This window comes from Ciconia boyciana, chromosome 1 (genome assembly GCF_034638445.1).
Source record: "Ciconia boyciana chromosome 1, ASM3463844v1, whole genome shotgun sequence".
NCBI lineage: Eukaryota > Metazoa > Chordata > Aves > Ciconiiformes > Ciconiidae > Ciconia > Ciconia boyciana.
Window position 1 is genome coordinate 147,128,087 of NC_132934.1, and position 24,477 is coordinate 147,152,563.

A 24,477-nucleotide genomic window follows, 5' to 3' on the forward strand; every position below is an offset into this window, starting at 1 on the left:
CCATCTTTTAAACAAATACATTTGTATGTAATTTATGTTTCCATCAGCATATCCCAATGAGTAGCAATTTAATCATGAAGTAGCAAGCCAGCTCTACCAATTGGACAATAATTTTTCATTAATTCTCTAGTCAGAAGGAGCAACTTTACCATATGCTGGAGACAGAAAAATATTTTTCACCATTTGCTTTAATTATCCCTAATAATTTGAGACCATGGAGATATTTCAGATCATTTCGTTTCAGGCATCACAGTATTAGTGCATTTTTCCAGATTTTTCTTTTTCTTTACAGTAACTGTTTAAAAAAAAAACAAACCAACAACCTTTCTTTTAAAAAGAGGAGAATGTCAGAGGTTAAAAATGCAGGACAATGAAAAAGGAGAAATGTAAGAGATCACTCCTATCGCTTATTAACATAACAGCAGTATAAGGACATACTTATTCTCTGGATCATTTTCTCCATTATAACAATCCATCATCAGACATTCTGCATGCAAGGTCTTCACTTTCTCTAGTTCTCTTTCTCCTTGTTCAATCTCTCTTTTTAAAAGATGTATGTCTTCACTCTAACAAAAGAAAATCAAAGTTTTTATTACAATTACTCCTAAACACGTTTCTTTTCTGAACTGAGACTATGCAAGCTCTGATAATAATTTTGAATAATGACTCAGTTAGGACAGCTGCATCATTTTGTATACTTTTTCAGGTAGTCTCTCTGTTTCCTAAATCAAAGTTTGTTTTGTTCACTTTCTGTATGTATGAACAAGCTCATAGAAAACAAGATTAAAATGTGCTTGGCAATACAGCCTTTCAAATTATTCTTCATTTTTAGGAAAAGGACAAGCATTCCCTAACAAGCCGGTTACCCCTTGAGACATGAACAGCCATATTTCTGAATAATGTAATGAGGTCAGTAGCTCCCCTCATTCTAAGCAAGCAAGCAAATAAATAAGTAAATAAATAAAATACAATACAAGATATGTACATTACAATTGTTGTCCTGTCATTCTACAGATCACAGCTGTATCACATACTGTCCCTGAAAAATGGGAAGTAAAACCCATACTCTTCAAGTAAACATTGGAACTGACTGGGAATCATTTGGACTACAGGAGGAAACAGGAAGGAAATTCCAACAATGATCCTTTTACAACTCTGGCCCCCACAGGGCCAGAAGTCTGGAGATGGACAACATGGACTCTGGTCCTCATCTTTCCAACATGCGCAGTGTCACACAGTCCACATCAGCAGAATCACCAAAATTGCCCAGTACACCCTCCAATATCTTTCAAGAACTGGAGTATTTTCACATCTTCCTTCTAATCGGAACCTGCAAAGTTCTAAATTTCCTGCTACTGTCTTGTTTGTAGTTATTCTCATTGTTCCACTACAACCATTTCTAAAATTTGTGGAACTAATTAACTGAGTGTTAACTTTAATTAAAAACAAGAATACTTTACATGGGTGTTTCTGTTAGTCTATTCAGAAATTTCCTATTGGGCATTGTTAGATTGAGCTGCTTAGTCACACTTGATAGGTCACTGCTATTCTAGTCATTTTACTTATTATAGATCTCTCCCCAGTGGCTATTGTAGAGCAAACTTTTATAAAAACTCATAGAATCATTCATTCATCATCATTCAAATTCAGCTCTGCATTCTCTCATTTATTAACAGGATACAAACTATAGTTTCATTTTAAATAGTAACTTATTTCTGAGACAGCAGAGATCACGTGTTTCTTCCAGAGCTGAATTTGATTTATATGTTTTTTGGGTTTTGGTTTTCGGGGAGGTGGGGTTTGCAAGAGTAGTACTACAAATGTACTTTGCATGATATTTGGGCTTTTTTGTTGTGGTCTAATGAGATTTCATAAGCAAAAAATGTCACAAGCAAAAAATGTCACACTTACTGCTTCCACATCACTTCAAATCTTACTAGGATTAACCCTCTTTTTTAAATTATCTATTGTAATATAAAATCACAATAATGTGAGTCCTGTAGTTCCTTCAATAGCATGAAGAACAAACATATTTATTTTCAGATACTCACAACAATACACTCTGCAGCGTCAGGATCAGTCAAATAAGTGTTGTAATAATGAAACCGTCCCTCTGTTTCAGTAGATAGTTCATACAAAAATTTATTAGCTTCTATATCATCACAGTTGAAGGATACAGTGTGGATGGGAATTTTAGGATGAAGCTGGACTTGAGCCAAAATTATTTGGGGGGGCTGAAAATTGAAAAATGTATATTAAACATGTGGCATCTAGAAGTGTATTTATCAAAATATGGAGAATTTGTAAGAATTTAATCAGTCATACTGTTGCTTAGAGACAGATATAGATCAGATAAAAGCATACATTTTATATGGATTGCTATTTCATAATTATATAAAATGATCTAATTTAAAACTGAACTTGAAACACTGATAATGCATTAAGGCACAGGACACTAATAAAATAAAATGTAAATTATAATATAATCAGTACTCTGCTTGTGAAGTCTGAAAGGAAATTACTAAAGTATAGGAAATTAAAGTACTACATTGGTGTTTAGTATCACTGGATGTATGTAACTGAATATTTTTTGATGTATATAGCTGTTGATATTTTTATTAAGCTAAATTAGTTCAATGACAAGTTGATTCAATACCAGGAAACAAAATAGAGGCTGAGAAAATAGGAAATCTAGTGTTCCTCCTCCAATAAAGAAATACAAATTAAGTGAGAAAGTAAAAGATCCACCATGTCTAAAAATGTTAAAGGATTTGGCAGAAATAAATTATTGACTCAATTGTCTAACTTCTGATAACACTTCGGTTGTTCAGAATACTATCATAAATCTTGACAAACTTAGCTTTCTCCTGATATTTGCAATATATTTGTTGTACTTTAATAGTTAAAAGCAATCTTGGTCATTTCCTCTTTTTCATCTAAAAAGTATAATATAAATCATAAAAGCCATTATTAACTAGGTAAAAAGAAATGAAGTGTTCATTAATATCTAACTTAATAAAAATATTAAGATGAAGAATCTGAGTAAGTGTACATTAAGCCAAATTATTCTTTAATAAAATATGAATATATGCTCCTAGCTAGCAAAAGTAACTGTGAAACAATGCAAAAATTTTGATTAGTTGTAAACTGAGTTTTAATGACTGACAGCCAATAACAATCAACTTGTCTTTAGAAAATATCAAAGATTAAAACTAAAATTAAAAACAACATTCAAAGATGTAAGTCAAAGTTTCTCATCTGCTAATTTAAATCAGGTTTACATGTTGATATTCAAATGACTTTGAAGCATATAAATCCACCCTTCCTCATGGGCCACTTTCCTTTTATCAAGAAAAACAGGACAAAAAGAAAAGCGAGCCTTTAGCATTTTTCTTCCTTATCAAGGTATAAAGAAATTATTTCTGCAACTTTATGATGCTTTCTGAATCCTAGATTTATTGTACATGCTTCAGTAATTATTTTTATTTCAGCCAGCTGAAATTTACTTTTTTTTACTTTTTTTTACTTGAAATTTAAATTAAATTTACTTCAGCCCAGCTATCTACCTAAGGCAGAGTTTTGCTGCATATCTGCCATTACAACCAAGCTAAATTTTCAAGGGCAAATAAATTATTTTTAAAATGCCATTCTTAGCATACCAGCTAGTTTTCACCATGCATTACAGCTTCAAAGCTCAGTTCTACCTAATTTGCATCATTATATCTGATCAACAAGTGGTTTTTTTCCAGTTTTTAGTTGGTGTTATATAATGCCATATAACATGAAATAGCATCATTTTAAGTCACGGTAACAACACTTTCAAAAATAAAAGCATACTTTTGATTTTGTTATCCAGTTAAACCTAGACTTAAAGTAACTCCAGACTGCTGCTACTCCAGAACTGCACCTACATGAGATCAAATTTGACTCAGTAGGATAAAAATGGAATCATATGGAGACCTAAAGAATAATATTAATGGTAACATCTTTATATGAAAATAATGTAAATTAATAATTAGGCCTTTACTCCTCAGACATGATATAGCCTTTGTGTAAGTTCTGCAACAGAATGTAAGAAGGTACCTACTTACACATCTGATGTGTTCTTTGGGGAAAAATGTTGAACACAAACAGGGTTGTTTTTATTTTGCTACCAATCATTTTCTTTTCAGGTTTTCAAGCCATCACGCCATGCAGGGTTTTAATATTTAAATCCAACCATATCATGGGACCATGATTATTTTTTTATTTTTAATTCATGAGATAATTGTACAAAGTTAGAGAGACATTTTATTTAACACAAATCCTAACCATGATACTAACATAAAGCTTTACTGTTCAATCCACTACCAGATCTTTAAAACAACTCATGAGAAATGTTGTGAGTTATCATACACCAAAGACTGGACTGTGGGCAGAGAGTTCTCATCAAAACCCCTTCACAAACAGCCCATTTCATAGATACAATTTTTCAATATTATGACAACGTCCAAGAGACTCAGCTCTGCAGGTATGATATTAATCTCATACATTTGCTTCAGCCTTCTGATACCATCACTGTAGCACCACACTACGGCATTTTCTGTTTTCTCATTTCAGAAATACCTGGTCAGGTCTCCCATCAGTCAAGAGGTAAATAGCCTGAGTGTCAGTATCGGCAAGAGCAATCTGGAGAGCTTTGAGTGTATTTGTGGAACTTCCAACCTAAGGAACCAAAAATAATAATAAAAAAAAAACATCTATAAATACTAACAGTTCTTTGCCTCTGTTCTTAAATTAATAATGACAGTGTACTGATTCAAGGGATATTACAGAACCAAAATGAGTAATAAAACAGTGAAAATATTTATGTCAAATAGCTAGAAAAATCAAAGCAAGTGTCAAAGTAGCATAAATTGGTAACAAATTGGTATTCAGTCCTTATGCAAACACACATAAGCAAAATGCTGGCAACAGAAATATGAGCTATATAAGCAAAAGCAATCACTAAAAGACTATAAACAGATAGGAAGATATAATATAAAAGATACATTCTATTATATTTTCCCACTGCTGCTCCTGATTGCCAGCTCATCATGCTCCCTTGAAATACATACTTTACTTAATCAAATAATTCCAAATATCCTCACAAGAGTCGCACAAATTTATTTCTCAAAAATAGGTAAAGAACTTCCTGGTTTTCAGAACAATTTTTTTTCCAGGCTATCTCACATCTACTCCCTCAGCACATCAGTGTAAACATCTTTTTTTTTTAAGCACAAAAGTTAGCTATAACAATAAAAATACACTGTAAAGCAATACTGTGCCCCCTAAAAATTAATATTTGAGTAACACTAGCTCTTTTCCTGTGTCATCCACATACTTAGTGATCATGATCTGCCTTTTTTCTGTTTAGACTAAATGCAAATCTAAACTCACCAAAATGTATTTCATGGCTTATAGGAACCTAAAAACTACGGTTTATGTCTTCAGATTTCCACCTTTCAAACATTCAGTGTAAAAAACTTTCCAAATTTAAGGGAAAAGTAAGGTTTTATCAGAATGGAAATGTGTTTCATAAAGTCTTAGTCTTTTAATGGAGGCAAAGCAAAATCCCTGAAAAGATATGAGTCTGTTTTACACTAGTATAACACCTGAGTACCACTCTGGAGGGCAGTGAGGATTGTAGTGGTGTGAGAAGAGACTCAGGATCCACATATGCACATATGTATGTAACTGATGTTTTCATCAGTTTCATAAGGAAACAATCCTTACCAGTACCCACTCATAAGAAATAACTAGCCTAAGCAATTTTCTTTATGTTAAATATATCTAATATTCCTAATGTTTTAGTAAGCATTATAAAGTTTTAGGCACACATGACTCATTATTATGTGTAAATTGGCCATCCTGGCTCTTTTCAATAATGGTACCTGGGTTTGATCTGATTTGAAAGAAAACAACTTATTCCACTATACCATGGGAAAATACTGTGGATGCTGATGATGTGAGGGAAATAACTATGTAACTTATGGTAAAAGCTGTTAATTTGAGATTTCTCAGTTGCTACTGTTACAAATGAACAGTTTTTATCAGTGTTTAAACAAAGCTGACATGCTTCAACTACGTGGCATACTCCCCCCCAAAATTTTAAATGTTATCACCTCTAAAGGATTTTTAAGGAACAGTTAGTTACTGTTTATAGCTCAGCTTCCTTGTTCAACATCGTGGGACCAAAGTGTATAAAATTAGATCAAAGGATCTACTCTGATTAATATTCCAGAGCAATCTTCTGTTCATTTCAGCTTCACTGTAAAGCCAGCTTTCTGATCTCAGACTTATGCCTGCACTGCTTTAAACAGACTAAAAGGTCAGCAGCAGATGTCATCTCTGAAAAAAAAGTAGACTGTTCTTGTACCATTCCCTGCACCATTCCAAATATCTAGATCTGAACTTAGAAGGAAATTTATAATCAACAGTTAACAACTTCATGAATAATGATTAAAAGGGCCATTCCCAAATGCATATATAAGATAGTATCAAATTATAGTAGTTCAAAGTATTATCGAATTTGCATGATTTTGTACCACGTATATGGCTTAAACAGAGCCAACTTTTCAAGTCTTAAGGAAGTCTGTTAGTATTTTCTGAGAATATCAAGTTATTTATCTTGCTTTGTAGTCTCAGAGGTATTAGGTAGCTTCCCCAATTCCCGCATCCCCAGGAATTTCATGATTAAGTCTGAGGAAGAGCTGTCATAATGCTGAGGAGTTTTATTATATAAACATGTTTTTTGTGTTAGAAAACATAACATGGGATATATCTGTACTGGTTTATGACTGATTTTCAGTCCTGTGCTCATAACATTGCTGTCCACATTTGACACATTAACCTGTCCTATAAGCTGCTGACAATTACAGTCTGGTGGCTCACTGTGGCTGACTACAAGTATTTCTAATCTGTTTCAGGGAAAAATCCTCAGAGTTTGGCCACTGTCAGAGAAAGAATATTGGGTAGATAGACAGGTGTTTGGTCTGAGCTTGCTCTCGTGTTCCTATGAAGGCTAAAGTCAGCTGTCTATCTATGCACCAAAAGGGACTAGAAATGCTCCTCCAGCTCGCTGGCACCAGTTTCCTGTATCACCTCTGAGCTGTAAGTCTGCCAACGACAGCCCTCATCCATGCAGCATCCCTGCAGCAAGAGTGACAAATTTAGACGCAAGGTCCGAGCACTGCCGTGGTTCCTACAGAAATCAAATTGGCCAATGTTTGCATTGTGGCTACTAAACATAGCAGGCTGCGAGTTGAATTAATATGGTCTTATAAAATATAAATCTCTGTTAAAAGATTATTACACCTGACACAGATAATACGTTGTACTCAGATCTACTAAAGTCTATACATCTTCTATATTTTCAGCTTACTCAAGTCAAATACTTAGTCAATCCAAAAATACCCCAGCCATACAGAAAGACACAAATACAACTTTGTACAAACACGCTTTGTGATAATTAGTTTCCATGTTACCTCAAGCCCTTTTATCCAAAGCCAAGCATCTTGCAAATTTTCCTCATTAACTTCAGCAAGTTTCTCTTGCCATGCCACTGCTTGAGCACTAAATTTCACAAAGTTAAATCTCTTTTTGTGTCTCAATTGTTCCTGCAAGAGACAGCATCTGAATTTTTCTCAGTGTTAAAAGAAAGAATACTTGTATCCTGAAATATTAACTAATAGGAGTTGTTTTAATTAATGTATAGTTGATTATATGCTTACAACAAATTATGACAATATTCAGTTATGGTATACAGAGAGACATACAGAGACAGAGAAAATTATTCCCTGCAATTATTAAGATTACTTGAACTTCCCAATGTAAGTCTACATTTACTCATATTTCTCAAACTACTTGAACAGCAAATGTCTAGGAGGGCAAGAAAGAGAGAGACGAAACTGAGTATGAACAGTGGTATAAGGAAGAGATTATGACTGCTTACCAAAGGAAAATGAAATCAGAATCAAAGTAAGACATCATTTAGAGGAGGAGAATAAGAATCAAATGTAGAGCACTGGCAAGGGGAACCAGGACAGCAAGAGAGATTTAAGTTAAGAATTTGCTGAAGTTGCTTTTGAACAGGAGTTATAAGAAGTGAAAGATTTGTGCAAGCTAGTACAAACTTTCGGAGCCTGGAATTTTGCCTCCCTTTCAACACCATTTCTGTGCAGCTGCTTGTGAAACCTGGCACAGTAGCTAACCATTTTCTAGTGCTGATTTGTCTAGAGTACCACATCATACTACATCCTATCACTTATGCACGTAGCTCAAAAACCTCTCTGTTGTAGTTTTAAATTTTCTAGCCCTACTAATGATTGCTCTCAATGCCAGACTGATGGAATTTTTATTTGTCAGTTAATCCTCTCAGGTCTAAAAAAGTTAGGATGAATCATGTTTTAACAGTGCCTGTTTCTCTCAAATGTTAATGTAAGCTTAGGTGACATCATTGTAGATTCCTAAAACTAGGTGAGACAAATCCTGTCTTAGGTGTGTCTCCCAGTGCTCACTGCTTTTGAGGTACTTCTGTGCTTTGCAAGTCCCTTTGCAAAGGTCTGAGTCACTGTAAGATGCAAGCAAGTTCAAAACATTCTACACCCTCTATTGTGAAAGTATGAAAGTGAATCTAGAACACACATTACAAATCACAACAGGCCAGTGCAACTGGATGACACTGCTCAAAAATGAAAATGCCAAAAGGTGTTTCACTGCATAGTTTTTGGGGGTTTTTCTTTTTCTTTTCTTTTCTTTTTTTTTAGGAGGGAGGTGGCTTGAGGGAAAGAAAAACTACTTAAGCCTTTTTAATTTTTAACATTTTGTCCAAATTTTTTCAAATATTTGTACAAATGAGGGGAAAAAAATTTAACTGAAAAACTAGCACACCAAGAAAAATAAAAATATTTTTATAAAGCTGCTATTTTTTAAAAATAATTTTTTAAAAAATTAGAATAATAACTATCCAGAAAATATCAGCCTACTCTAAAATGCCCCTCAGTCTTCAGAATCATCACTTCATCATACCTGTATGAGCTGAAATATTTTCTCTTTCACCAGTGTCAGCTTGTCCTTCATAGACTGAGATGTATCAATAAGAATATAGATATCATCTTCAAACACATTCCCAAAAAGCCCTCTGCTTCCTTGTTGAAGCCACTTAATCCTGGGGGAGAAAAAAAATCAAAACCTGGTCTGTAAGATCTTTGGGGCTTTGTGTATCACAATCTAACAGGAAGGATCTTTTTATCACTGCTGTACTTCTTATTCTCTTTCCCTAAGTACCTGTACTAGTCACGGTCAGAAGTGGTATATTGGCCTTGATGAACCAATCCTCTGTCACTACATAACAACACAAGGCATTTTTATTTCCTAATTTCAGTAGGAGACAGACAAAACAAAGCAATACAGCACCTTTATAAAGTCAATTATCAGGTATTTTGAGCTGGGAAATCCCATGCTGAAGTAACTATAACTATTGTCCCTGTAACTGTTCTCCAGCCTGAACTCAGGAAATCATTTAAGCATACGTTAATATGCCTCCCTTTTCAGGAAACCACTTGAGAACCTATTCTGCAAGGAACTTGAGCACTTTGAAAAGTCTTAATATAACACAGATGCTTCAATGATTTGTTGACCTTGAGCCTTGAATACAGACTTAGTTTTACATTTTAAACAGAATTTAAGCGTGCCTGCCAGTTAAATACGTGCATACATTCTGCTGTGTACAAGAACATTTCCTCAGTAATGGCTGCAGCAGGTCCAAATCTGATTTCCCTTGAAAGTCATAAACTACTTGTCTACTCTGAAACAGAGACATTTAACAGGCGGAATGTAACGTCCCTGGGAAAAATAGTACTCATCTCCACAGAGGTTTAAAAAAAATATCACGGAAACTTAAAGGATCCTATTACATTTGCTACTGATAGCTATTTTGCCATTAGTTATTTCCCCCAAAGCGTTTGATGAGGTCTACCAAGACTTTTTAACAACAAGATGAACCATTTGAAACAGCAAACCCATAACCTTGGTTTGAATTTCAAAAATATATACTCACCAAAACCCTTTACCTCAAATTTTCCTTTCACAGTATGTTAATGTTATCCTAAATACAGCAAGATGAAGATAAACTAAAAGGAATAACAAAACTCTGTTTGACCTTGCTAAATGTAATCAGGCTGTTATACTTTTGGTAGAGAAGCAGCAATAAAATGAAAGTTCACATCCTGCTTTTTTTGGTGAGACATCTCATTGTCCTAATATACTAAACAGAGGGGAACATTTATTCTTCCTCTTGGTTCTACAATATCCATTTTGAAAGTTTCCTTCTTCTCCTAATGTAGATATAAAAGCCGATTTACTTTAGGGCATCTTTAGGACAGATGAATTGCTGATTTGAACCTCAGATTGCCTGTTTTTTTGTAGATGTCCTACAAAATCTAAGAGTGTATCTATACAGCTGCAGAAAAGTAAACTAGGGAGCTAGCTTGAGCACTGAACTCTTGAGCACTTAACACTGATCATATGCATTACTTAATAGCTCATGCCCTGACTCTGATCTAGACTGTTCAAACTTGTCTTCAACACAAAACAGCAAAAAGGGCAGATAACCGTTATCAGTATGGGCACAAGCCAAGCTGTGCTACTTGGTGTCAGAAGTATCACAAGAGATTCTAGGTACACAGGATGAATGTTTACCAAGTTTTATTGATTATTCTAGAAGTTCTCTGCCACCTTATATCCCAATGCTTTTTGGCACTTTCAGCAGCATTTCAACAATGTGCAGACTGACATTCACATTTGTGTTCCAGAAGGAGAACAAAAGATAAAACTGTTCATCAGTTTTCTTATATGGCTACTAAGAAATCCCACACACAAGATTGTGATGTAAAATGGATTTCTGGCTTAGTACTGCTGCTTGCAGTTTACCAACCACTTCAGCTTATTATGACAGTAAATGTCAAACATTTCAACGCCAATGTAAAATAATACAAACTGATTTTACATGACAGAACACTAACCTTCCTTCCACTTGTCTGAGAGCCGACCTCATTTTCTCTTCATACTGCTTGTACTTTTCTGTACTAACATATACATGAACTACAGATCCATCTTTCCAGAAGGTATGTACAAACTTGTCACAGTATTTTGCATGAATTACCTTCCTCTTTGTCTCCTACAGCCAAGAAAAACACGTTTCATGTTCCAAAACACATTATTTTGCAGTGCCTTTAATATTTGGTGAACAAACTTCAAAGGTACATGCTTGTTGCACATGAACAGGTGCAGAAATAGACATGGGATAGGGTGGTCACATAATTTGCTCCTAGCAAGAGTCAATGGAAACTGTTTTTATTTTTGTAGCTAGCAAGAACCGAAGCTTATCAAACAGTGTAATGGTAGAGCTTGAGAAAAACAAATAGAAGACAAACGAATCCAAATTTGTTTAAGGACCTGCAAACACTGCAGCAGCTGAGACCAACACTTCTTCTAAGGAAAAATAAAGATGACAAGCAATCTTTGCCCTACCCCACATAAATACATAGAAAAACAAGGCATTGCTTAAGCCAGCCCTGATTCTTCCTTGCAGATTACATGTGGACCAGGAAGGAGTCCTTGAAACAGTCATTTTCAAATAGCCCTTTGAAACAATCTTATTTATGACCATCTTTGTCCTATTCCACTAATAAGCTGGTTTTAACAAAAATTCGATAACAATGGACCGTACACTTTATCATAAATTCAGCTATCAATCAGTCAAGTTTTCAAGTTTTAAAAGAAAAATCAATCAACTCACAGGACATAAGGGAAAATTAATAATACTCACAGCATCAGTTTGTGAAGATTCATCCCCCGGTTTAGTTTTTATGTCAACAATCCCATCCACATGGCGAAAAGTACAATCAGCAAGTGCATCATACAGTGTGAGCTTCTGAGCTTTCAAGCCATACTTCTGCAACCACTTCTCGGAAGACAAATATTTGTCAGATGTATGCTTTTGTAATGGATGATCAGCTTTGGTTGCTAATAAAGAAAATAAAACAAACAAAACCTCCTGTATAACATGGTTCATTTTGGATACGGTATTTTCAAAAACAGGCTATGATGCTGTGGTCAAAATTTTCAAAGGTGTTCTGCTTCACTGACAGCTTTGGAGTGAGAGGATATTTCTGACTGATTTTTAATATTCTTTACTTTGGTTGTGTGTTTGGGTTTCTCATCAGGCATTTCTTTGCAACAAATTCCTTTGTAAATGGAACAAACCCATCAGAATACAGAGAGCAAAGATAAACAGCTACAGGATCAACGTATAAAGGGAATATTCGTAACATTATGAAGCTTGACTTAACCTTCATACTGGCTGAATTACAAAATGCCAGAAGAGATTCCTGTATAAGATGTCTAACTTCAAGAGAATCATTTGAGAAAACGAAACAAGATATAATTGAAAATACAGTTGAGAACATCAGCTAACATTGCTGTTGGTCTTTTTCAGAGAAGGCCATTTAAAGAAAAAGGCAAATTACAATGTCTTTGGAAGAGATTTTACTGTGTTTCTCTGCAATATTGCCTTTTTATAGGCTGAATAGGGCATCATGTATCCCAAGTCACAAATCACTTGTATACCATCTTGACATTTTCTCTAGTTCTACACTCTCCATTTAGCATTTTTAATTGATACTGAAAGAAACAGGATATTTTTTGTCTGATCTGGTATGACTGTTCTCATGTTTACCCCTTTATGTCAATTGTCTTAGAAATTTTCTAAGGACCATGTTAAGACTGGGCACTGCACATCTCTGGATACTGGTAATACGACACAGGGCTCTACACTCATTCGTCACTAGCTCAATAAACCACACCTAAACCAAATGACCCAGCAGTGGGTCTCCTATCAGGGTGAATTTATTTTGTCACACTTTCATTTCAGTGGACCTAGGTGGTATAAATGTCTACTGTGTTTAGATGCAGCTACTGTGACAACAGTATTGAGATCCTGAGCCTGTAAACAAACCTATGGAGACATCTACTGCCTTAACATCCACAGAGATCAGCCAGCATCATGGCAGGTGCAGGGTCAGAGCCTATTCATGTTGAAACATTTGCTTTCTGATTGCTTGTGGTCCTTAGGACAGCCAGTGTGGCAAGTGTTACAAATGCACTCACATAATTTTAAAAAGAAAACTGCCATTTTCTTTCTTCCACATACTTTACGTAAAAAAGTCATGTCTCAGTTCAGGTAACTAGTGCATTATCTGGAGAGTCAGCAGAAAATTTGTCTCTTTTTCTCTGTTTCTTCTCCTGAAGAACATTGCAATCTTCAGAACAAACTACATTTTGCAGCAGAACATTTTAAAGAGATCGGGAAGGCAAAACCAGGAAGAAATGCAGGCAAACAGAAACACTGCAGTTATTTGGATCAATGGGCAACAGTCAAATAATGCTGAAGAACTGACAAAATAATAACTGTAATTACATTTCTTTTAATTTATTTATGAAGCGATTATGTATGAAGACAAACACTACAAGAACATTAAAGCTGCATAGTCAGGAGCACATAAATAAGCACTGAAATTAGGGCTGCACTTGCAGCTTTATTGTGGTCTTTTTGTTCATATGCATTATGGTATAGCTGTTTAACTTCATATGGGAAGTCCTGCTAATTCAGAAGATGCTATTATCAGTACAAAAACTGTATTACACCTTACAGAAGAATAAACTCAAGCTGAAGTCCTGCAGAATTATGTTATTGACAGATGTTCAAACCCAGTGCAGGCAGAGGAAGTTCCCAGCTTCAAATCTTCACCATCATCACCCTACAACGCACCGCTGAGAGTTCAGGTGACTGACCAACTGACTGTACAACGTGTTCCTCAGCAGGTGATCCAGAAAAGGGCATCTGGCCCCAGCCTCCAACTAGCCAAAGCAAAAGCAATTGCCCTGCAGAAACAATACTGGAGCTACACAAATTCACTGATGACTTGTGCTAACTCAACCTGAATCTTGCATCAACTTTGCAAAAAATATCACCAGACACCACGTATTTTAAAACCAGGGACTAATGCAGAATACAGGCACTGACAATCACAGCTATGATCCTGAAAATCCACCCAGTCAGTTGCAGTCCAACACTGAAGCTGCCTAGACTCCTTAGATTCCTAAGTTTTCAGTATTTAAGTCTTGTCAGTGTGATCTTTCTGCTCCAGAGCATGCCCAGAGCACCTCCATCTTAGCAGGGCTGAGTAGCTTCTCACCATCCCCTGTTTAAGTCTTCCAGAGATTCAGAAAACAGCTATGCTTCTGTCTTCAGTAGGGCTCAATCCAATCTATATGCACAACAAATGGATCACGTTCTAGGCCAAACATAATGGTGGGAACTATAAGTTTAATGAACAAATGGGGGTGTTCCTCCGTGTTTCTTAACACAAGAGTTGTCAGAGCATTCATCCAGAATCAGTTTCAGTCCTCTACCTTTGACTAAGAGAATTCAAACCCACACTTCTTCCCTTTTAGGGTAATGAACTAGCTATCAAGTTGGAGGCTATCCCAAGAAGTCCATGATGGGAAAGAGATGAGGTACTTCCCCAGCACTGTGTATAGTAAAGTTAAAGATTTACTTACCTAGGCAGAGAGGGAGAGACCACAAAAAATGAATTTCAGTATCTTGAAATCTAGGCAATTTCTAAACCTAGTCACTGGTGAACTAAAAATGGTGTGTTTCAGCCTGAGCTGTTAAAGTTCAGCAAGTTTAAGCAGTAGTAAACAGAGATTTGTAATGGAAAGTTTTAAGCAACCCTAAGTTTAGATGCTAAGTATGCTGCCTATATATAGACATAGATAGACACCTATGCTACCTGTATATAGACATTTCTGAGAAAATCATCCCCAAATTGACATGTAATCAAAACTGTTCACAAATAAAATATTGATCATGAATATAATGGTAACTCTCTTGAAAGAAACATAAATGATACCATCTCGAGAAGCAGGCTGGTCAGATTCTGATAAAATTTTCTGAACTTGTCTCACTGTACTCCTGGCTTCCTCCAACTCCTTCCAGATCAAAAAGATATCTTCACGGACACCAGCTACTGCAAAAGAAACCATAAAAAGAACCTGACATTTTGAGACAACTTCTGCTTTTTATAACTCCTCAATTACCACAAAGTCATTGGGTTCATCCAGATGTTGCCATATAACCTTGTTTTCTTGAGGTCCCATTGCAGTGACAAGTGCTGTTCTTTGATAGACTTCAAAAAAGGGCTCAAAGCTGGCATCAGGACATGACAGGTGCTTAGCCTGGTGGAAGTAACCTCCAGAGTCAGCCACAGATTGTTCCCACAATGGAAGCAAACCCTTTTTAACACTCTTGGATGATAATAAGGAAACTTGACAAAGAAATTCACATATTGTCCCCTGGACTTCATTGCAAAACCTGGCTCCAAATATTAGACCCAACTTTGAAACTTTAAAAATAAGATATTTTCAACTCTTTCAATTCCTTTAAAGTACATAAATACCTTTATGTAAAATTAAATCTTCTTTTCCTGAAGAGTACGTGATGAAATTTTGCTAAGTTTATTTTCATCCTAACAATTCTCAACAGTCATAAATAAATGCTAAAAAAAAAAAAAAGTTTACTCTCAGGCTATATTCTCAAAAAATCTGAAAAATCCAAAGCTGGAGTTGATACAAGGTTTTCTTAATCTCCATAGATATGCTTGTCTTGATTTAAAAAATTAAAATATGTATTTATTTAGTAGAGTACAATTATTAAAATTGAGGCACCATGTATACCTAAGCAGTATGAACACTACCAAAAAATTTGTTGATGCAGGTTAGTCTCAGAGTTTAAATTGCAATATATAATACAGACAATACAGAAAAACTGTGTGTAGTGTTACAGTAAAAATATAAAAGAAACTGAATTATGAGCTATCCTAACTACAAATGCAGGCTACAACCTATTGCAGATTACAACCTATTACTGAACTGCACATAAAGATGCTGAACAAAGCAAACTATATCTTATCATCTAGTGGTTCAGTTAATATACAGTGGTGGTTCACTGTATAAAAGATAAGACATGCAAACTTGTCTACTAAAGTAGGCTATCAGTAAACAAACAAACCTGATCATTTTGTTCTTTGATAAACTTCCCTGAAATAATAATATGAACATTTTACAAAATAACAACTCAATTTTAATTGTGAAATGCTTTTAGTTTCCAAGAAATATTTTGAAATGTGTTATTGTACACTGCCATCTCCTGGGACCTTCCTGCATTTCAAAAACATGTGTTTGAGCCATTAGGACAAAGATCAACATTTCCTAAATCACAAAAAGCTTTAGTAAAGCAGATCATTCTACAACAGAAAACACAAAAGGGAGAAAAAAAACTCAGTCTGTTATCATTACCTGTTAAGTTTAAGAAAAGTATTCTGTTCAAATACTTCAGAAAGAAGTCAACTTTTCTTTTATAAACAATCCCTCCTCAGAAATGCAAAACATACAAAATCTGAGCATTGGCAAAATTCCAGCAAATAGGGAACTAGAGATTTTCTGATGAGTAGTCAGCCATTGAATATATATATACACACACCGGTTGTCACAGTTAAAACCACAAAGCACATGCATTCACACCACACGTGCACATATTTCTAAGTTTAAGACTGTTGAGAATGCAATTCCACTGGAGCCGTCTCCAATTATATCTGGATATCCTCCATAAGCTATCAAATACTGGGATCCAGATTTAATTTTATGAATGTTTTTAATGTTATGTTTTAAAATATTGAAAGAAGTATGCATATTTCAACTACCTTGAAAGCAATACTGATTATATCATTGTGTTGCTTCATTTCCTCTTAAACTGATGCTATGGATTCATCAAATTTACAGGATTATTGTTACTGTCCCCAGTAAGATATGTGTATTGAACTGGTATTACATAAGAAGGTATTTTTTTCCTTATTTATGCTGCAGCACAGCAAAGTAAAACTGCATGCACTTTCAAATCAAGTATCTTTGATGACACTTATTATACAGGACAAATGCAGGCATCAACAACTGCACACTGTGAAGGTCAAGTTGCTTAAAAACCTTTTATCTGGCAACAGTTCTTCCTGGATTCAACTGGGAGAGCAGGTTGCAAGCAGTGACAACCAAAGCAAATTTCTCTCTACACGAGAGGCTCACCTCTACCTTGGCCTCTTTTCCTCTCCAGCTAAGGAGGACTGGGAAGGAAAAGCTGTGCCTTTTGAAACTGAGCCCCCAAACTCAAAATATACATACACATACAACGCATAGTATCTTCCAGGTGTGCTTCTCAACCTGCGGCCCATCCCTCAAAGCCCATCAGTAAAAAATGACCAGGAAAGCACAAACCTCTCTTCGGTTTAAACTCCCTGTGCTTGCACCTCAGCTGTGCCATTTTTGGGGGCCACCAACTGAAAAGCAGCTGAAAGTCACCCCTCTGGGGAGTGCAGCCCCCAACTGCTCCAGGCCCACTGGCTCCTGCACACCTTCAGGCACCCACATCCCAGGAAAGACCTTGACTTAAAAAAATTGCTTTATCCCCAGAGGGAAAGGGCCCTCCCCATCCCCCTCGCCGTGAAGTGCTACCCCCCACAGCCACCCTGGCTGGCAGTTTAACGGCCAGACCCCTGGGGACCCCCTGGTTCCAATTCAAAAACTGCCACATGGCAACGGCAAGAGGGCGGCCACCAAGACACGCAAGAGGGAACCGGCCTTAATGCCCTGCTGCCTGCCCCCGGCTTGCGCCGAGCACAGTCAGTTGGTTTCAGCTCTCACCACGGCCATCGCAACCCTGCAGAGCACCTCACGCTGGGTAACATTTCAGACGTGCCCTGCCCTCGGTTAAATGGCATTTCTGCTCTGGAGGAGGGAGGCCCTGGAAAAGAGGAAGAGGATGGGGAAGGCTGCGGGGAGAGCCTGAAGCAAGGGGCAGAAGCATTTTGCTGACACCAGCGAACTGAGAAGCAAGCTGGTAGGTCTAAGCGAAAACACAAACACACTTGCACATGTACATGGAAACTCATAACCGCCCTCATTTCCATTTCCCAGTTATTTAACACTGTCAGGCAATGTTAAAAGAAGCAGCTTTTCCACACCTACCTCCCAGCAGACAAACTCATCCAGTTTGACAAGTCACTGTAACCCATTTGATTTCATACTCAAGATACAAAACCTGCTGAGAAAAAAAGCCCCCCCCCCAAAAAAAAAGCCTGCAAAATCTACAATATCTTTGAAACACCAAGAAGCAAATATCAACGCAAAAGTAACTCAGGGAAAACAGAAGCATTTCTTACTTCTCTGATTATCTGACTTAGACCATGGAAGCAAGCAAATCCAAATATAATGGAATAAGATCTATTTTAAACTTCATTTGCCTGCAAGGCAAGATGGGCAATTTCATTTTTTCACTGCTGGCCCCTTCCTCAGCCTCTACGTGGCAGCAGAACATAGCTATATTCCCTCAAGCATTGATTTTAAAAATCCCCACTTGGAGGGGAATGAATGGAGGTACAAAGGAGCACGGGAGGGGAGAACGCCACTTTACTTGCGTACCTGCCAGGTCAAGCAGCACTGAAACTCACCACAGCCTGATCCTGCCCCTTTCCCCCTGGGCAAATGGACAAAGCAAATGAACTTTGTATCCTATGTGGTATCGCAGAGCGGCTAGCTGTATCACTCTCTACACATTAGCAAAGAGATTTGCCAGGCCAAGGTTAGGCCGCTAAGACTAGACAAAGCACATGCAAGGAAAAAGCAGAGGCAATGATCTTTGCTACAGCTTGTAGGCAAAGCAGCTACTCTTAAGTCATTATCCTGGCTCCCCAAAGGGAGGGTTCGGTCTCTCCCATGTCCGTGTACATAAACAGTGCAGAGTTCATTGACTTCAATGTCATACAGGAGGCTGGCGCCCTTATGCTTCCCATTTTACACACAGCAACATGAAATTTTCCCTGTGACCATCAGGTAAATGTGGAAAATCAAGCACACCTAAGAATACAGCCTTACACTGTTCACAAGGAGCTCAGACACATCCCTCTTTGGATTTGTCACATCAGTCAAATCCTGATTTCAGTCCATTTGCATTTTCTTTACACACACCGGCTCATCTATTCCACCACACAAAAAAACACTGTGCAGAGATTTACGGTTGTTTCTATTTCAGCCAACGAGGACCCACTATTCATTTCAGGATCTAGTTCAAAACGCCATTGCTTTTCAAGCCCTGTTTAGCACTTATCTCCCTGTCACTCCAAGCAGATGACACAACTGTGCCCCTTTTTGGCAAGAACCTTCTCCACAGCTTCCGCTGTCTCTTGCCCTCTACGTCTTCAAGTTCCAACTTAAATTTCACCTCCCTTCCACTTATAATTTTAACTACATAACAGGATTGCTTAATTGTGCAGCTTTTTGCAGATGAAGAAGCTACACAAAGAATGTACGCAGAAGTGATAACAGGAAAATCAGAACTGGATGAGGAGATAGCACCACATTGGTGAAATTACACTTCAGGTAAAAGCATTTCTCTGCCTGAAGTAAATCTGAGTCTGCCAACATAAAGACCTTAATTCTTTACTGGCTTACACCTGTTTTGATCTCAAGCACCCACTCAAAATGCGTGTAAAAAAAATTTCAAATTTGGCAGTTTCTCACACTTGCTTTCTAAATGACTGCTCAAGATGCAAAACAGGGGAGAATGGAGCTCTTATCTAAAGTTTTAAATAGTTCACTTCCGACTTGTTTTGGTTAAGCAGATGAAAAAGAGTGAACATGAAGATATCCTGTATTTGCAAAACGCTGTTATTCAGTGGATACCCAGAAAACTATCAGATGTCCTTAAAACAGCTTTTCCAGTCCATAAAACATAATGATGAGTTTCAGTTTCCAGCTGGTGCATTTGTGGTGCAAAAAGAAATATAATCAAAATATTCCTGTGCCTCCCCTTATTTTCAAGAAACACCACATTTGGAAGATTAAATTTTTGGTTAATTCTCTATTTATTTCCTTGTATAGTTTATGCCACACATCCAAGAACCAGTTTTGGAGCCCGTTAGTGAGTAATTGACACTTTTATTATTATTGCCTTCTACACCCTTGAAGGAGTGTCTGAAACAAGAGACATCAGACACAAACCAGAATAATGTCTCCAATGTGTTTTCTTTTCTGAAAGGACTTTAGATTCTGCATACGACTGAAATGCTCCGATTGGCTGCCAGTGATGTCACGACTGTGCTTATAATACCCAGTAAATGCAGAAAGCTAATTGTGTTCCTTTTTAATGTGTAAATTCTACTCCATAATAGCAATAAGACACAACAGACAATCCCTTCAAGGGGATTACTGCCCTTTTGAGCGATTAAAGCTATTCAACTTTCAGCTTTAGAAACAGTGGTGAGGAAGTAATTTCAGTCATAGAGGAGCTCTAGGCCCATCTATTGAAACAGGCTGACTGCCCCGGGGAAGAGGAAGCCAGCTCCCCCCGTGCACACCCCCGAATGGGGTCCAGCAACGAAGCACTCGAGCAGAATGAAGGCGATCGTTATACTGCTCTAAAGTAATACAAAACAAGAGATAGGGTTTTGAAGCATACTCTGCTGTTGGTTTCTAAACCCTGCATGGGTGAGGCTTGAGTGTCCCTTCACGAAGCAAAAAAAAAGGTGACACCTCACTCTCTTATTTCTGGCCCCCCACTGTGGTTCTCTCATATTGTTATAATCACTGTCCTAGTGAAGGATAGGTTAGTACACAAGGAACTAGACTACAGCCCAGGAAATATAGGCCAAGTCTGACAAGCGACCTTAGGTGAGTCACTAAATACACCTTATGCCATACATTCCCTAGCAGTAAGAAGAGGATAACACTTCTATCTTTGGGGCAACACTAATGCCCCCCAGCATAATGGGGATGTGAGCCATTAGAATAAAGAGGTCTTATGCCTCCTGATATTAAAAGAAATAATTTTTTAATGTAATGTCCTGCTGATAAAGATATCAGACTTGACATACACAGCCTCACTTCACACCACAAGCTGGTCTCCTCCCAACGTGTCTGAAACCCCAATCCAGTCCCACTGAACAGTAAGGCTGATTTACCCAGAGGAAGTAGCACTGTGACTAGTAAGAAGCACACCGAGAGCTTTCTGCCCAGCTCCACGCCCCAGTAAAACTGTTTCTTTCTGTTATTTGTTTCCTCCTCAGTTTTTTTTTCATCAATTCCCCCCCACACACACCCTTTGCACCTTCTTCTCTATGATTATTTTAGACATGATTATGCCTGTCTTTATGACAAATTCAGATCCTGAGAGAAGCAAGTCAACCTCATGTGGATTTAATCCCCTTAGATTATGTATGAACTTGGCCTGTATTGATGTGGCTGTTGTATCAGATGGTCTTCCACACTTTTCCTCTTCCTTTCTGCCATTTCTCTATACATTTCCACAAGGTCACTGGCATAAGCACACCAGTACTATTCTTCATCTGCCTAAATAATTGTTCTTCTTTTCCCTTTTTTCACTTCTTTCATTCTCACATGCACATCCTCTACTCTCTTCACTTCTCTCTTTTCCTTTCTGTCTCTTTCCCACCCACAGAATTTCCATTTGGCCAGTCTTGTCCTCACCCCACCCATGCCCACAGAAGGCTTCTTTTGATTTTACACTTAGCAAGTTCCTATATTATATTTCTATTCTGAAACCTCACTGAGAAAATCAGTATCATCTTGGTTTTTGTATTGTCTACCTAGTGGCATTCGCCCGTTCACTTTTCTGGAATTCAGGGGAATTAGACCTTTTCCATCCTCTTCACATTTTAGTGCAGGTCCAGTAGCATCTCTATAGTCATTCTTCTCCACAAAAGCATGGAATCTGCAATACAAAATGAGTTTTCACCAGTACGTAAACTACATAAATACTTTCCTAATTGTAACGAGATGTATGTCACACATGCAAGATCATAGTGGTATACAACTTTGGAATTATTTGCTTATCTATTCAAGATACCTAAACCTTCAACTACAACAGCACTATGAATATTATCAAACCTTTTATATACATGTATGTACATTCTGAAATCTTATCATGAAGAATATCCTTTCACTTTGGTATCGTTTGCTCTAAGGCACCTTCCTTTTCAATCTCCTGGAAATCTGTTTTTAATTAATGCTTTTAACACGCTGAGCAAGCATGTCATTTGAGATGTCTGAGATGACACTAACACCTTTTTATCAGATTATCCTCCCAGTTGAATGCCCAACAGGAACAATTATTTCATTATTGGCATACAAATCAGGAAATCAAGCAGACTTCATTTACCCTCATTGTCAAAACAGAAAGGCTCTCAGAGCAGGAAAAAGATGCATTTCTAAAACAGAACTACACTAGAAACAGGCTCAAGCCATGAAAAGCCCATGAACTTGGCCATTCCTAAGGGAAAGCTGACTTAAACTTATAGACAATTAATGGACAAATACCCACCAGCAAGATATCCCAATAAGTCTCTGCACCAAGGCTAGACTCATGTAAAAAGCAGGGGGAATCACATCAAACAAAATGATTCCTCTCAGCTCCCTGCCACAACCCTTCTTGCCTCTTTCTCTACCATACAAGAAACATTCCCTTTCCTTTTATAAAGGAGGTAAAAACAAAAGAAAATTAAGGATGGTGACTGGCAATGTACCTGGTATCATGGAGGTACCATGGTTCTAAATGACCACAATCATTTTAGACACACACCAGACCAGAGCAAACATAACACTTTCCCACAGTCTTGTTTTTTGGCAGACACTCCATCTCTTAAAAGCTACTTCTAAACACAGATGGCTATAAAAGAGCTAAGCAGCTGCCATCTTACCAATCGCTCTGCTGTCATTTGGGAGATTTCTACTGTTGGAGGTCTTCCCACTCTTGCACAAACAACAGTGAAACAGAAGGAGCTAGCAGCCATTTCACAGCTCTGTAACTGTACGGTGACTTCTGTTAAGCAGACAAACACCTACTGACTCCTACTGCCCTCCTGCTGTTCAGCATGAGTTTAGTATTGTGGGGTTTTGTGTTTGTTTGTTTGTTTTCCTTATTTTGATATCAGAATCAAGATTAAAGTTTTATTATCGCTTTCTACTGAAGGCTGATTCTCACCACACAGCTGATTCCCAGGATAAAGTAGCCAACAAGCCACATGGAATAGATCGGTTTCCACCAACCATACCAAACAGATGCTAGAAAGCAGGGTACAGAACTGCATTTCCATACAACCAGGCCTGATGGATAACACATCATCAATTTTTTCTTGTTCCGGGATCTGTCTATTCAGGACAGGCATTACCTTTTCAGTACATGTCTGTATGGCACTTGGTCCAACAAAACTCTAGATCCTTTGCTGGTGCCTGTGGATATTACCAGAGTACAAAGCAATGCAATAAAAACTTGTTTCAGTTGATGTTGTGACCCTTTCCCTTGAAATTTTTCAGACTTCAAAAGAGGAGCAGATGACAGACGATTTACAATATAAAAAAGGAATGGCCTTTCTGCAAGCCAGTGAGCACATACATGGAGAGAAGCTGGTCTGTTCAAGTAGGTCCTGCATTTTAGTCATATCTCTTAGACTATTTCCCCAGTTTCCCCAGATGGCTTACTGAACTGCTTTGTCTCATTTTCGTCATGAGTAAAATAGGGATTATATTCAGATATCTTCCGATACCATTCCTAGCAGCAAAGCACTTTACAAGTACTGAAATCATTACTGTGCTGCCTCTTTTGTCATACCTGCCAGAGGCCAAGCGGCTCAACTCTTTCAGAAAAATAATAGTTTCATCTTCCCTAGCATTGAAAGATACAGTGTTGACTGGACAGGGGCCATCAGAAACCTTCTCAAGGAGTAGCTGCTTTGTGTCCACTGGAACATCACCCGCAGCAAAGTAATAAACGGCTTCAACCTGTCATTAAAGAGAAAAAAAATTGGGAATTGGAAGACATCATTTTACATAGATGCCTGGTACTTATTCAAGCACTGTCCTGTGCTGAGTACTGGTAGGAAAATTTGGTTAGAAGCGATGCATTACTTGGGCTAGAAGATTTTCAGATCTTTGGTTCTCCCTCTCATTTACGCTAGTAATTCAGATGAGGTCCACACAAAATTTCCTGAAGTGAGAAGAGAAGCTGGCCCACAGCTGCTGGGTCTGATTCTGCCCCTTGCAAGCCCCTTTCCACAGAAGTTAACTGAAACCAAAGAGAGGTGTAAGGAAGGACAACTGTATTATTAGTCAGGACAAGGCTCTGTGCCACATTCCACTTTTATGAAGAGGGATGCTATGTTGGTGCTTGCCAGGGCTGAAAATCAGTAGGAACTTTTATACCGGATATACTTTCACTGGCAGCACGTATTTTGAGGGTAGGAAAGATGCATCATTCTTTGAATGCTACTGCTG

General features: G+C 37.5%; 1 protein-coding gene across 1 annotated transcript in view; it reads right to left on the reverse strand.

The window, feature by feature from the left end:
* The window catches only part of VWA3B (von Willebrand factor A domain containing 3B), a 65,600-nt gene that overhangs the window by 27,434 nt on the left and 13,689 nt on the right, over nucleotides 1–24,477 (reverse strand). The window contains exons 7-16 of the mRNA XM_072853262.1: nucleotides 23,816–23,985; nucleotides 21,795–21,919; nucleotides 14,997–15,113; nucleotides 11,849–12,036; nucleotides 11,043–11,197; nucleotides 9,049–9,187; nucleotides 7,506–7,637; nucleotides 4,606–4,704; nucleotides 2,052–2,234; nucleotides 439–566 (exon numbers count right to left, since the gene is read on the reverse strand). Of these exons, the coding sequence (XP_072709363.1) occupies nucleotides 439–566; nucleotides 2,052–2,234; nucleotides 4,606–4,704; nucleotides 7,506–7,637; nucleotides 9,049–9,187; nucleotides 11,043–11,197; nucleotides 11,849–12,036; nucleotides 14,997–15,113; nucleotides 21,795–21,919; nucleotides 23,816–23,985 (1,436 nt within the window). The remainder of the gene's footprint in view (nucleotides 1–438; nucleotides 567–2,051; nucleotides 2,235–4,605; nucleotides 4,705–7,505; nucleotides 7,638–9,048; nucleotides 9,188–11,042; nucleotides 11,198–11,848; nucleotides 12,037–14,996; nucleotides 15,114–21,794; nucleotides 21,920–23,815; nucleotides 23,986–24,477) is intronic.